The 13,415-nt window shown below is 39.9% G+C and overlaps 1 protein-coding gene across 5 annotated transcripts in view; it reads right to left on the bottom strand.

Moving 5' to 3' along the window:
• The window catches only part of LOC109421015 (receptor-type tyrosine-protein phosphatase-like N), a 120,627-nt gene that overhangs the window by 21,649 nt on the left and 85,563 nt on the right, over positions 1–13,415 (bottom strand). For all 5 annotated transcript variants that reach the window (XM_062850589.1, XM_062850588.1, XM_029859080.2 and 2 more), the window contains one exon: positions 4,232–4,285. In XM_062850589.1, the coding sequence (XP_062706573.1) occupies positions 4,232–4,285 (54 nt within the window). The remainder of the gene's footprint in view (positions 1–4,231; positions 4,286–13,415) is intronic.

Genomic DNA, 13,415 nt, shown 5'->3' with positions numbered 1-13,415 from the left:
TTTCAGGAGAATTCCAGGAGGAATTCCAAAAAAATCCAAGAGAAATTCCAGAAGGAATTCCAGGAGGAATTCCAGGAGGATTCTAGAAGGAATTTCAGAAAAAAATCCAGGAGAAATTTCAGAAGAAATTCCAGGAGAAATTCCACTAGGAATTCCAGGAGAAATTTCAGTAAGAATTTCAGGAGAATTCTAGGAGGAATACTAAGAGAATTCCAGGTGGAATTCTAAGAGAATTCTAGGAGGAATTCCAGGTGAATTTCAGGAGAATTCCAGGAGAACTCCATGAGGAATTCCAGGAGAATTTCAGGAGGAATTCCAGGAGAATTCCAAGCGGAATTCCAGTAGGAAAGTCAGGAGAAATTCCAGGAGAATTCCAGGAGGAACTTCAGGAGAATTCCAGGAGGAATTCCAGAAGAATTTTAGGAGGAATTCCAGGAGAACTCCAGGCGGAATTCTAGGAGAATTCCAGAAGAATTTGAGGAGAATTCCAGAAAAACTCTAGGAATTCTAGGACATTTCCAGGAGAAGTCCAGGAGAAGTCCAGGAGGAATTCCAGTAGGATTTACAGGAGAATTTCAGTAGAAATTCCAGGAAAACTTCTAGGAGGAATTCTAGGAGAAATTCCAGGAGAATTCCAGGAGGAATTCCAGAAGTAATTCCAGGAGAAATTCCAGGCGGAATCCAGGAGAACTGCAGGAGGAATTTCAGGAGACCTCCGGGAGAACCTCAGGAGAATTCCAGAAGGAACTCCAGGAGAAATTCCAGTAGGAATTCCAGGAGGATTCCTAGAGAAACTCCAGGAGAATTCCAGGAGAATTCCAGGAGAATTCCAGGAGAATTCCAGAAGAACTCCAGGAGGAATTCCAAGAGAATTCCAGGTGGAATTCCAGGAGGAATTCCAGGAGAATTCCAGGAGTAACACCAGGAGAATTTCAAGGGGAATTCCAGGAGTATTCTAGGAGGAATTCCAGGAGAACTCCAGGCGGAATTCTTAGAGAATTCAAGGAGAATTCCAGGAGAATTCGAGGAGAATTCCAGAAGAATTCCAAAAGAGTTTCAGGCGGCATTCTAGGAGAATTCAAAGAGAATTCCAGGAGAATTCGAGGAGAATTCCAGAAGAATTCCAAAAGAATTACAGGCGGAATTCTAGGAGAATTTTAGGCGGAATTCCAGGAGAATTCCAGGAGAAGTCCAGGTGGAATTCCATGAGAATTCTAGGAGAATTCCAGGATAACTCCTGAAAGAATTCCAAGAGAATTTCAGGTGGAATTCCAGGAGGAATTCCAGGTGAATTCCAGGAGGAACTCCAGGAGAATTTCAGGGGGAATTCCAGGAGAATTCTAGGAGGAACTCCAGGAGAACTCCAGGCGGAATTCTAGGAAAATTCCAGGAGAATTCGGGGAGAATTCCTGGAGAATTCGAGGAGAATTCCAGAAGAATTCCAAAAGAATTTCAGGCGGAATTTTAGGAGAATTTCAGGCGGAATTCCAGGAGAATTCCAGGAAAAGTCCAGGTGGAATTCCAGGAGAATTTTAGGAGAATTCCAGTAGAACTCCAGGAGGAATTCCAAGTGGAATTCCAGGTGGAATTCCAGGAGAATTTCAGGGGGAATTCCAGGAGAACTCCAGGCGGAATTCTAGGAAAATTCCAGGAGAATTCGGGGAGAATTCCTGGAGAATTCGAGGAGAATTCCAGAAGAATTCCAAAAGAATTTCAGGCGGAATTTTAGGAGAATTTCAGGCGGAATTCCAGGAGAATTCCAGGAAAAGTCCAGGTGGAATTCCAGGAGAATTTTAGGAGAATTCCAGTAGAACTCCAGGAGGAATTCCAAGTGGAATTCCAGGTGGAATTCCAGGAGAATTTCAGGGGGAATTCCAGGAGAATTCCAGAAGAATTCCAGGAGAATTTCAGACGTAATTCTAGGAGAATTCCAAAAGAATTTCAAACGTAATAGTAAGAAATCAAAGCTTGTTTTTCTCAGAGATGGCGCCACCACATTAAAAGTAAAATCATTTTTCTTGTATGGACAAATCATTGGCTTGCACTCGTTCCGCATCGAAGCGATTTGTGCCTTGGGGCAAAAAGTTGCAAATTAGAAACAAAATCATTATCCCTACGCGTTTCTTCTGGATTCATTGCAGTAACAGAGAATTTATTACATCACCATACAAACTTCAAGTTGTTTACTTCTTTTTTTCTGACTGGCATTTTTCACCCGTGTTGCGCATGATGTTTCGAGTGGATAGGTGCCAGGCGGCGCCGCTGTATATGTGAAAAACACGTGGAACACGAGCGCCGTCTATGATCGCATAGCGTAACCTTCGCCGTTACTTTACACTGTTATCACGTTTACCGCATTTATCAGAAAAGCGCCACTACCGGCACTTTAGCATATGCGCGGCTGCTTACTTCCTATTCTAGGAGAATTCCAGGAGATGTCCGGGAGGAATTCCAGGCGGACTTCCAGGAGAACTCCAGGAGGAACTCTAGGAGAATTCCAGAAGAATTCGAGGAGAATTCGAGGAGAATTCCAGGAGAATTCCAGGAGGAATTTCATGCGGAATTCTAGGATAATTCCAGGAGCAATTTCAGGCGGAATTCTATGAGAATGGGAAGCAATCAGCTGCGATTTTGCTAGAGTGCCGGTAGAGGCGCAATTCTGATAAATGCGGTGAACGTGATAACAGTGTAAAGTAACGGCGAAGGTTACGCTATGCGATCATAGACGGCGCTCGTGTTCCACGTGTTTTTCACATATACAGCGGCGCCGCCTGGCACCTATCCACTCGAAACATCATGCGCAACACGGGTGGAAAATGCCAGTCAGGAAAAAAGAAGTAAACAACTTGAAATTTGTATGGTGATATAATCTATTTTCTGTAACTGCAATGAATCCAGAAGGAACGCGTAGGGATAATGATTTTGTCTCCAATTTGCAACTGTTTGTTCCCAACTAGTTCCCAATATATTTCTATAGGCTCGCGCCGAACCCACCTTGCTCTAGTACTGCAATTGAGTGCTAGGTGGTAGTAGTAGTGCTAGAAATGAATAGCATGTAATTTAAATACTGTAAGTAGTAGTAGGCAGTTAGGTTTCATTAGATCATGAATTATAAAATAAAATTAGTCCAAATTGAACTTCCAAGAAATAAAGTACTCTCCAATTGTGCCTAAATCTTAGTTCCAAGTGAATAAAGTTATTCCTAGAGTGCCAAAAGTTGTTCTACTGTGAAGAAGAAATCCTGCTAGTGGCAGTTAGCTGCAACACCGTGAGCTTTGTGGAACGCGAAGTAGCTCAAAATCCTATGCCACCACCACCCGCACAGCATAGAGCTACTCTACAGCCAGAATCCGATTTTCCACCTGTGAAATTCCACCGGAAATCCCGAACCTGCCCCAACAGCAACTTTTTGCCCCAAGGCACAAATCGCTGCGATGCGGAACAAGTGTAATCCAGCGATTTGTCCATACAAAAAAAATGATTTTACTTTTAATGTGGTGGCGCCATCTCTGAGAAAAACAAGCTTTGATTTCTTACTATTCCAGGAGAATTCCAGGGGAACTCCAGGAGGAATTTCAGCAGAATTTCAGAAGGAATTCCAGGAGAATTCCAGGCGGAATTCTAGGAGAACTCCAGGAGGATTTCTAGGAAAATTCCAGGATAAATTGGAGGAAAAAATTCATAAACGGTTTTTTTTCTGAAATTCCTTCAGGATTCCTCCGGACTTCCTCCACAAATTTCTCCTGAGACTCCTGACATTATTTTTCCGGGGGATTTTTCCTGGGATTCCACTAGCAATTTCTTCTGTTAATTTCAATTTATCACACTCTTGCGTGTTTTACTGTTGTAATCATCGCATTAGTTAGTGATTAACGCACCACCGCAGTTATTCCATAATACAATTAAAGTGATCCCAGACTGTCGACAGGAAAATGACCAATTAGAAAGTTTTCCGCCCATCTTCGTCCTCGCAAGCGCCTTTTAACCACCCACGCAGCTGCGAAAAACTCGGAAAAAACATAATTTCCTGCGCAGGCAGTCACGGACAGTCAGCGTCCTTCCTTTGATGGCAACTGATAATGGGTGTCCTTGTCGGCGCGGTGTGGCAAAGTTGCAATCAACACCCACCCACAGTAGAAATGCAAATTCATCACGTGCGCAACAAATGAAATAAACTTCCTCTGCCCTCTGCTCCCCTCTCACCTTCTTCGAATTCCTTTTCCCAACTTACCGTCGTAGCACCACTCCAGATGTTCGAGGCAGAGCGTCTCGGCAAAGAGGCAACCTGTGGAGAAAAATGAGAAAATGAAAAAGAGACATCATTAGGATACATGAACGAATGGCAGAGCTCAGAGTTCAGAGCTGAGTAAGAGGGGATGGAAATCAATTTTATATTGTGGTACTTGATAACAGACTCGCGCGGATGGATCGATTTCACGCTCCGATGGTAATGATTATAACTTTTCGCTGAGGTGGAATGTTTCCGAGTCAGGTTGGTTGGGATGTTGTTATGCGGTAATTGATGCGATCGGTTTCCTTATTTCAATTAAAGATGAAAGTCTACCAAAAACGAAATGTATTTCTGCAACAGTAAGCTTGTAGTCTTTGACAGTTATTTACCAAGAGTTTTATTGACAAATGGTATGGTACATATTAGAGTGGGTCGTCGTTTATATGGAAAAATTCAATCGTATCCCATCAGATCAAAGCTTTTTTGATCCCATTTCAGGACCCAAATAAGTGTGCAAAATTTGAGCACGATCGGTTATGTCTACGTTTTGCGCATCGCGTTTAAAGTTTGAATGGGATTTTACATGGGAAAACACACTTTTTGAATTTCTCTCATGACAAGCTCGAATTTTTCTAAAACCATGTAATCAATAAAGTGAAAACATAGCCTAGGGTGTTCTGAAAAACTTTGTCGAAGACGCTTATGAAAAAAGTTATAGCATTTGCATTGCGTGCCGAAACAGCATGATTTTGTTGCTATTGTTATTCCTTTACATGTTAAAACATAAACACATGCATGCGGTTTGTTGGTTATACCTATTTTCACAAGCATCGGATCGCTTGGCGGTCTTCAACAAAGTTTTTCAGAACATATTAGGCTATCATTTTACAGTATCGGTTAAAAAGTTTCAGACAAACTTTTTCAACTTATAACAAAAATGCAAAAAAGTATGTTTTCCCATACAAAATCCCATACAAACTTCAATTGCAATGCGCAAAGTGTAGACGCAACCAATCTTTCTCAAATTTTGCACAGGTACTCAGAACCCGAAACGGAACCAATAAAGATTTGATCTGAGAAAACGGTTCCGATGACCCACGCTAATATACATACATCTCTGGTGGTTAATTCAAAGAGGAGTGTAGCAACGATTGCGTTGTTGACAAGCACACAGGCTCGAGGCATGACACGCGAGTTTGCCATTTCATGTTTCCTGAAAGTAGCAAACACCGGGTTCACGAGGTTTCCTAGATAGAAATTCCCCTTACGGAAGTAAGGTTCTTGGGCCAAGGCCACTTGGGCTGAGCCATTTTGCATAAGTCTGCAAAGATTGCACATTGGGCAAAATCAAATGAAGATTGATCTGAGCTATCCTAACCGTAGCCACTACCCAAACTAGACAAGATTAAACTCTTCGCAACAACAGCACAACAAAGAACAGCATCAACAAAACTAGATCGGTATCGATTGGAAAACGCCAAAGGTGAGGATACACAGAATACACTGTGTAAATCGCATAATGCGAAACCATATAGGTGGAAATTTAAACAACATCAATTAACAACATCTTCATAATCCCGCCCTTATTTAGCCTCAAGTGAGACTGAAGAAGGGCATCCGATTGTCTCGGAGAAACACAAGGTTCACTGCACCATTGCTCCGGTTAGCGCAGTAAGGGCAACATACTGTGGAGGGTGCCATGGTACTCCACAGGCTCCGTTTGCAAAATAGGAATGTTCCCTAAAGTAATTTTAAAAGAAGTCCTTTTGAATATTCTAGAGGAATCTCTAAAAGAATCCTGGAAGAACCACTGAAGAAATCTCAGGAAAAATCCCTGGAGGTATCTCTGGGAGAATACCCTGGAAAAATTCTAGAAGGAATCCCAGAAGGAATCCCGAGAGGAATCCCAGGAGCATTGTATGAAATAATCCTGAATAATCTCAAAAGAAGTCTCTGAGAGTAACCTGGAGAAATCACGGAAGCAATCTCAAAATAAACCGAAGAAGGCATCCCGAGAATCTCCATGAAATATGTAATCTTGAAAGTATGCATGAAGAAATCATTAAAATATATTCTTCTAAAGAATTACAGAGAATCCCAAAAGAAACATTAGAATATATTTCTAAAGGAAAGCCTGGAAGGATCCCAAGCAGCACCTGCAACATCATCCAAAATATGGTTTTCTATACTTTGGTCTAGAAGAGTTGCAATAAAAGCGCACGCAACTTCCATCTTGTCAGTTGAGTTGCATTTAAACTCCGAATATCGTTAAGTTGCAGCTTTGTTTCATAGGAATTACAAATAACATCGTATTTAATGTAGGCGGAGCTTACATATTCCTCACAAGTGGCAATACAGTCAGCTTGCATTAAATGTGCTATGTAACACACATGAAGCATCTTACTCTGGTTTGTTTGTTCAGATTAGGTTCCAAATGTGTTGCGGAAAACTTGCGCGTCTTTTCATTTTGACAGCTTTCTAACTTGTGGCAAAGACGGTACAATGAAGTAACGCGTAACTTCAGTAGCTTTTATGGTGCATTGAGCAGCAAATCTTTCACAGAGCTTCTGGTGTAGTATGTAAGGTGAGTGGTTAATACTCCTGGTGTCAATGGTTCGAGTCTGAATATATTTTTTTCATTTTTTTATCATTCCCCCTGGCTTATGTTGCATAACGATTTAAAATTTGCGCTTTTTGCGTTTCAAAGAAGAAGCAATTGTGTTGTGTTGTCCTTAATTAGAACAGTGAATAAATTGCACTGATGTTGCTGGTACTGGCTTTGAAACAAGTCGTGTTGCTTGGGGAACAATGAAAGAATCACGGAGTAAGATTATGAAGGAATTCAAAAGAAAAGGACGAAAGGACCCAGGAGGAATCCTAATTGGATCCATGAATGAATGTTGGATGGAATACTTGAAATGCCAGGAAAATCCAAGGAGAAATCAATAAAGGAAACTCAGAAGGAATTCCGGATCAAATCTCTAAAAGCATGCCTAGAAAAAATTTTTGAAATAAAGTCTGAATGAATATCTGGAATTTGTAAAGGAAACCTTGAAAAAAAAGAAGAATTTTTGAGAGGAATCAATTAGGGAAGCTCAGGAAGAACGCTGGAGGAATCCCTGTATCGGGAATAATCCGTGAAAGAATCCCAGTAGGAATCATGGGAGAAATTCCTAAGTTACGGGGATTTTAGGCTTCCAGTCTTCGCGTAATCATAAACGGATTTATGCTCTACACCTAATTCCTAAGAAACTACCAGGAAGAAATAATGTAAGAATCCCGGGTGGAGCTTCTGATGGCGTCTGATGGAAAGAATTTGGAGGAAAAATGCCGAAAGAAATCCATAAAAGCATCTCGGGAGAAATCAATGAATAAATCCATGGTGGAATCGCAACGCAGCTATTACGGAAGGAATCCATCTTAGAAGTAATCTCTGTAAGACGCCACCTAAAAAATTTGGAAATTTAGGAATGCATCAATGGAGAAACAACGGGAGGAATCTCTAAAGTAAACCCATAAGAAATCCCTGAAGGAATGCCGGAAAATATACCTTAAGGAAACCCGGGTGAAAACCCAAAAGAACCCTAAAGGAACCCCTATAGTAGTTTCGTAAACAATCTATGAAATAATTCCGGAAGAAACCCAAAAAGAAACCCTGATGATATGCAAGAAAATATCTCTGAAATCAAGGAGGAGTAAACTAAGCAATCCCAGTAAAAAATGCGGAAGAAAGTCCTTAAAAATTCCGGGAGAAATCACAGATGAAATCCAGGGAAGAACTTTTGAAGGAATTCCAGAAGGAATCCATGAAGGAAACCCAAGAGTAGAGTAGTGCACACAATTTTCGAGCAGACGCGTTGAAGGTGACCGGGCAGCAATTGTCATTCACTTGCCTGCATATTCATAGTCAGCTGCTCGGTAGTCGTTTGTCAACTGAATGAAAGTCAATGAATATGTGTAAACATCTTATGAAGTGTTAAATTGTTGATAAAATATTAACGTATCGATTACATTTGATGCTGCTTTTCATAGATCTTGTCCCATTCGATTGTCGTTAAGTGTTTTTAGTGGGAATCGCAGCCATAAACGTAGGTAATTATGAAGATGTTTTTCGATCGGCTTCATATTCAATGACTACGAAATGACTGACTGTGTGAAGAGGTAAAACGAAAATGAATATTTTTGTTTTGAATATTGAGTACAGAAATAATCAAATTCATACTGTTTCCTGTCAATGACTGTGAACATTTTGCACCCTGCCCAGGAGACATATTTAAAGAATTCTTCTTCTTCTCTATGGCTCGACGTTCGCATTGGAACTTGGCCAGCCTCTCTTCAACTCTTCAACCTGCCATTGCATGAATTTATACATTGTGAGGCAAGTACAATGTTACACTATGCCCAGGGAATCGAGAAAATTTTCCCGAACGGTACAGGAATCGAACCCGCCGTCTCCGGAAAAGTGTTCAGTACCTCGAAATTTCAACTCAATAAAAAAATGCAAATCGGTCAACTGTTTTTAAGATATCTTGATCATCGTAACAGCACTTCCTTAAAACAAAGACACAATTTTGAGATAAGCGCTTTTAAAGTTTCGCGTTTTACCTTGTCCTTATGGAGGGTGCGCGCTACAATAGACAGTATATATTTTTCGTTTCAGTGCTCCAACATTTATGAAACTTGGAATGTGTATTGTCTAGCTAGATAGTATAGGGGAACAAAGCCCAGAATGCCAAGATGGGGTAAAATGGCCCAACTCATAAAATCATTCCTGGATGGGACTTGATCATTACTGTAGGTGAATGGTGTCAAGATATGTTTACATATATATATATATATATGTTTCGATGCATCGAACATTCTTCTAGAAGCTAGGCCACCAAACCCACGAACAATCTTTTGATTTCCCAATAAAAATTGGCAACTTCCGGTTTTTCGTGCTTGCAATTAAGGTTTTCTGGTGATTTTATTACCAGCCAAGTGTTTCCAACGATATTGAGGCACACATGGAGACGCATGGTTGTTGATGTCTACGCTTTCCATGTTAGGGGTCATTCAAATATTACGATCATCGTTTTGCGAGGAGGGGGGTAACACTCCATTTATTGAGTTTACGAAAAAGCGGAACAGAAGGGGGAAAAGGAGTCGGAAATGCCCGAAAACTGATGGACGTAATTTTTGGATGTTTTCATGAAGTGGCATCTTACCCTATGGCAGATGGCAAGGCAGATGGTCTTTTTGCACCACTTCCGTTTTACGAATCAGTTTTTAAAATCGCTCAAAATCAATGAAAATGCAATAGTTTAGTGAATATTTTTGCTGAAGTATCTAGCAATTATTGTCTAGTTGCTGTTACCACTTTGACAGCCTAACAAATAAGGCTTATTATCATTGAAAACGATGAAAGTTTGAAAAATGGCATCTTACCTCACTTGACCCTACTTTCAAATTATGCAATAGAATAGTTTGATATTTCGATCACCCTCAAGGTACGTATGTATTTATGTATGTATGTAACCCTTGAATGGGAGTTAGTAAGCAGAAGCTGAATAGGAATAATAACATCAACAACAACAAAAACAACAGCGGGCAGCTGATAAAAGTTCTGTTGAGCATTTGAATAGTGTTCAACGATTCATAAGCTTTGACGTAGCTTTTGTAACTACGTTAAAAAACAGCAAACTGAAAAGCAAACTTTATCCAAGTTGTAATGATCTCCATAGGAGAAATAGGACGAAGAAGAAGGACACTACATTTTCAAAGATATCTAAAACCGTTTTCTGACACTATATTCATATATTCATAGGTATACAATCACATCTAATCTCTGCGCCAAAAGAATTTTTATATTGAATCTTAGCTCTCTGGTTGAAAAGAACACATTAAAAGAATGTAAAAAAGTCGTTCATTTCATATCCATTAAGGGTTATTACAAAGGAAACTGAACGGAAGCTTGGTTTGTTCACACAGAAGCTACGGAACGGTAAAGTTTTACTTACATGAAATGGCAATACAAACTCTAAAACACAACTTCAATTATATCAGGCCTTATGATATGCTCTCTAGCTTGCCCAATTCAAAAGATTCGTGGAAACCCATAATGAAAAGTGGCTGCCTGTTTCTCATGCATGCTGATGTGCTGCTTCACAAAAGTTACAAGACGTATCAGTATGCCCGTCCACCACCCCCACACCACCATTACATCCCCGCCAGAATATTATAATGGGCCAGGACGCGTGGATCCGCATTAAATTGTCATACAGGGACGCCAGCCATTCATCTACCCACCCACGTTTTCGTCAATATCGTATGTGACATCCGCCAAGTTGACGCCGCGCCATTCATGTCCTAGTCGCTGCTTTCGCGTCTTCAAGACAAGAAAACGCGCATACATTGAATTAAAATATAAACTGCCATTCTTTGTGCGCCATTTGGTTGATATTGACTGACATTCATCATCATCTTCATCACAGATGAAGACGAAAGCCTTCAATCACTTCAGCGAATGTTCCTCTTCCCAGTTTGTCGACCGGGGAGAGGGAAGGAAGGAAGTCAAATTCCTCTTCATCTTCGATTCGCGGTGTTGACGACGACGAAATTGAGAGGAGCCCAAAGATGGTCTTGAAAACAGCGAAGTGGGCCAACCCTGGTTTGCTACACTGAGACAAAAATCTTGTGGAGCTCCACATGAACTTTCCCATTGATCAATAAGAGAGTTGAGCGTTCAAGCGGTGCCAATTTATCTAAGTAGCTATGAAAATAGAACAAGGTGTCGTATGAGTACCATTATTATCCTTACGCTCATATTCGTCCTAGTCGAAAACATATACCTAATTACGCTTGCGACTGATTCCGTTCGTTTTGCTATCATACTCCATACCTACTCCATACAAGAAAAAATGTGTAAATAAAAAAAGAAACTACAAATAAAGCTTCAAGCGTTTCGTCTTGGAAAAGATTAAAACGGAAGTGTTATTCTAAAAATTATGATTGATAGAAAAATGTGCTCTGTGGTTCGCAAAATCCTCAGTGTAGTATAGCTGTTCATAGCGTGGTTACATCAGGCAAACATGACCATTACATTTGGCATGGTGAATTACCCATACAAGACGATGAGACGTAGGGAAGGAGGCATCGATTTGAAGTGTAGGACCAGAGTGGGGGTCGAACAATGGAGGCCAACTGCGAAATTAGGTTAGGTTGCCAACACTGTGTGACATTGTTTGGGTGAGGCTGAAAGGAGGGGGATAGTGAGCAGAGCAGCTTTCAGTGGACGAAACTGATAGGGAAAATATGGGAAATGCGCATATGATGACAAGCATGTTGTGTTTGTTTTTGGGATAGTATTACTCCTGGGGATTTTATATATTTATTTTGAGGAAGTTGGATTCAAGGGCAGTATGCTAACGTAACGAAGGGCAATGTAGATATTTTAGTATTTGTAGCATCATACACTAATGCAAGCCAATTCATTGTTTTTTTTTCTTATTGGTGTCGTATAGCTAATTATAGATTTAAGACTTCAGAATTTTATTATTGAGTTGGTTAATGGTAGTATCCCAAGTAACATTTTAAGATTTCTTATAGCTTTCAAGCCGTTGTTACAATCTAACAAGCAAAACTCATATGAAAACTTAGCCATCTGAACAGTTATTAGAGCTGTGATACACTATCAAATAATCTCTTTTCCCCCACATGGCGTAATCCACGCAGGAATCCCGGGAAAATTATGTGGAGAAATCCAGTCACAGTAAAAATATCGAGATAAATCTTAGGGGGTATGTCGAAAGAAGTCACTGAAAAAATCCCTCCTCGAATTTCGGGAGAAAACCCTGAAGGAATACCAAAAATAATCCCAAAAACAGAAGAAATCGTGGAAGAAGTCCAAGTACGATTCACGGAAGAAATTCCCGGAAGAATCCTGGAGAAATCTCAACATAAATCCTTGAAGGAACCCTGGAATAATCCCTTAAGAAAGTCATGAGGAGTACCTGTGAGAATCCCAGAAGTAATCTGGAGAAATCAATAAAGAATTCGCATAAGAAAACTGATATAAAACACAAGTGCCCCGAAGGAATCTCTAAATGAATCTAGGGAAGAATACCTGAATGAATGCCAGATGGAATCCTTGGAAAAAGCTCTAAACGAATTCCGGAAGAAATCCCTAAAGGAACCCCGAGGAGAATCCTTTGAAGAATAAAAAAAAAAAGACACTGAGAGAGTTAATGAAAAACTCCCGGGGGCTCAATTAAGGAATCCTGCGAGAAATTCCAGAAGGAAACTTGGAAGAAAGTCTAGGAAGATTTTAAACCCCTGAAGGTATCCCTAAAAGAAGCTTGAAGTAATCTCTAAACAAATGTCCTCAAAGGAATCCCAAGATGAATTCTTAAAAAACCTGAATGAATCTGGAAAACTGTAAAAAAAAACTGGCAAAAATAAATATATTAATCCCGGAAGTTGTCAATGAAGGAAACGTGGGTGGAATTCATGGAAGGAATCCATGAAGGAGTTTCGTTAGGAAACCCCAGGCAGCAGAGCCGATTTAATAAATGTGGGAGTCCAGGGCCGGAATGTTGTTGAGCCTTCTTTTGAGAGTAAATATTTTTGTTTATATATAATATAGCTTAGCTTAGCTTAAACAAGACACGGACACTGACTGTACACACTTTGATTTTTTTACAGTATTCGGTACAGTATTTGGTAACACAAGTTTACAAAATAAAACGAAAGTCGTGAACTTCTGTCAACGACCAAAATTTTTGAAGCACAATTTAGTGCTGATTTCGAAACCGACCTTCAAAAAATTTGAAGTAGGACAGTTTTTGAGTTTTAGCTGAATATCGAGTTTTACAATTTTTCAAAATCTGTAATTTACTAAAATTTAAATATATTGCGTTTTGTTAAACCAATTTTAAATCTTTTTCCATAAGTAAAAAGCTGAATACAATACCATTCGATCATCTGAATACAGGTTTTGTGTCAGATTGATGAAACTCAAGATATTGGCGAGTTTTAGGGACGATCTTCTTAAATTTTTGCAAAATTCCCAAAAATTTTTGAAGAAATGTATTTTTTTCAATAAGAAAAAACCAACTTAAAAATTCTCTCTCGACGTTTATTTAACATATCATATGTAGGCGAGTTACAGTAAAAATTTTAGATCAATCGGAGCATTGATTACGGA

This window comes from Aedes albopictus, chromosome 2 (assembly GCF_035046485.1).
Source record: "Aedes albopictus strain Foshan chromosome 2, AalbF5, whole genome shotgun sequence".
Taxonomy (NCBI): domain Eukaryota; kingdom Metazoa; phylum Arthropoda; class Insecta; order Diptera; family Culicidae; genus Aedes; species Aedes albopictus.
The sequence above is the reverse complement of the archived record's forward strand: the minus strand, read 5'-3'. Positions and strand labels throughout refer to the sequence as shown.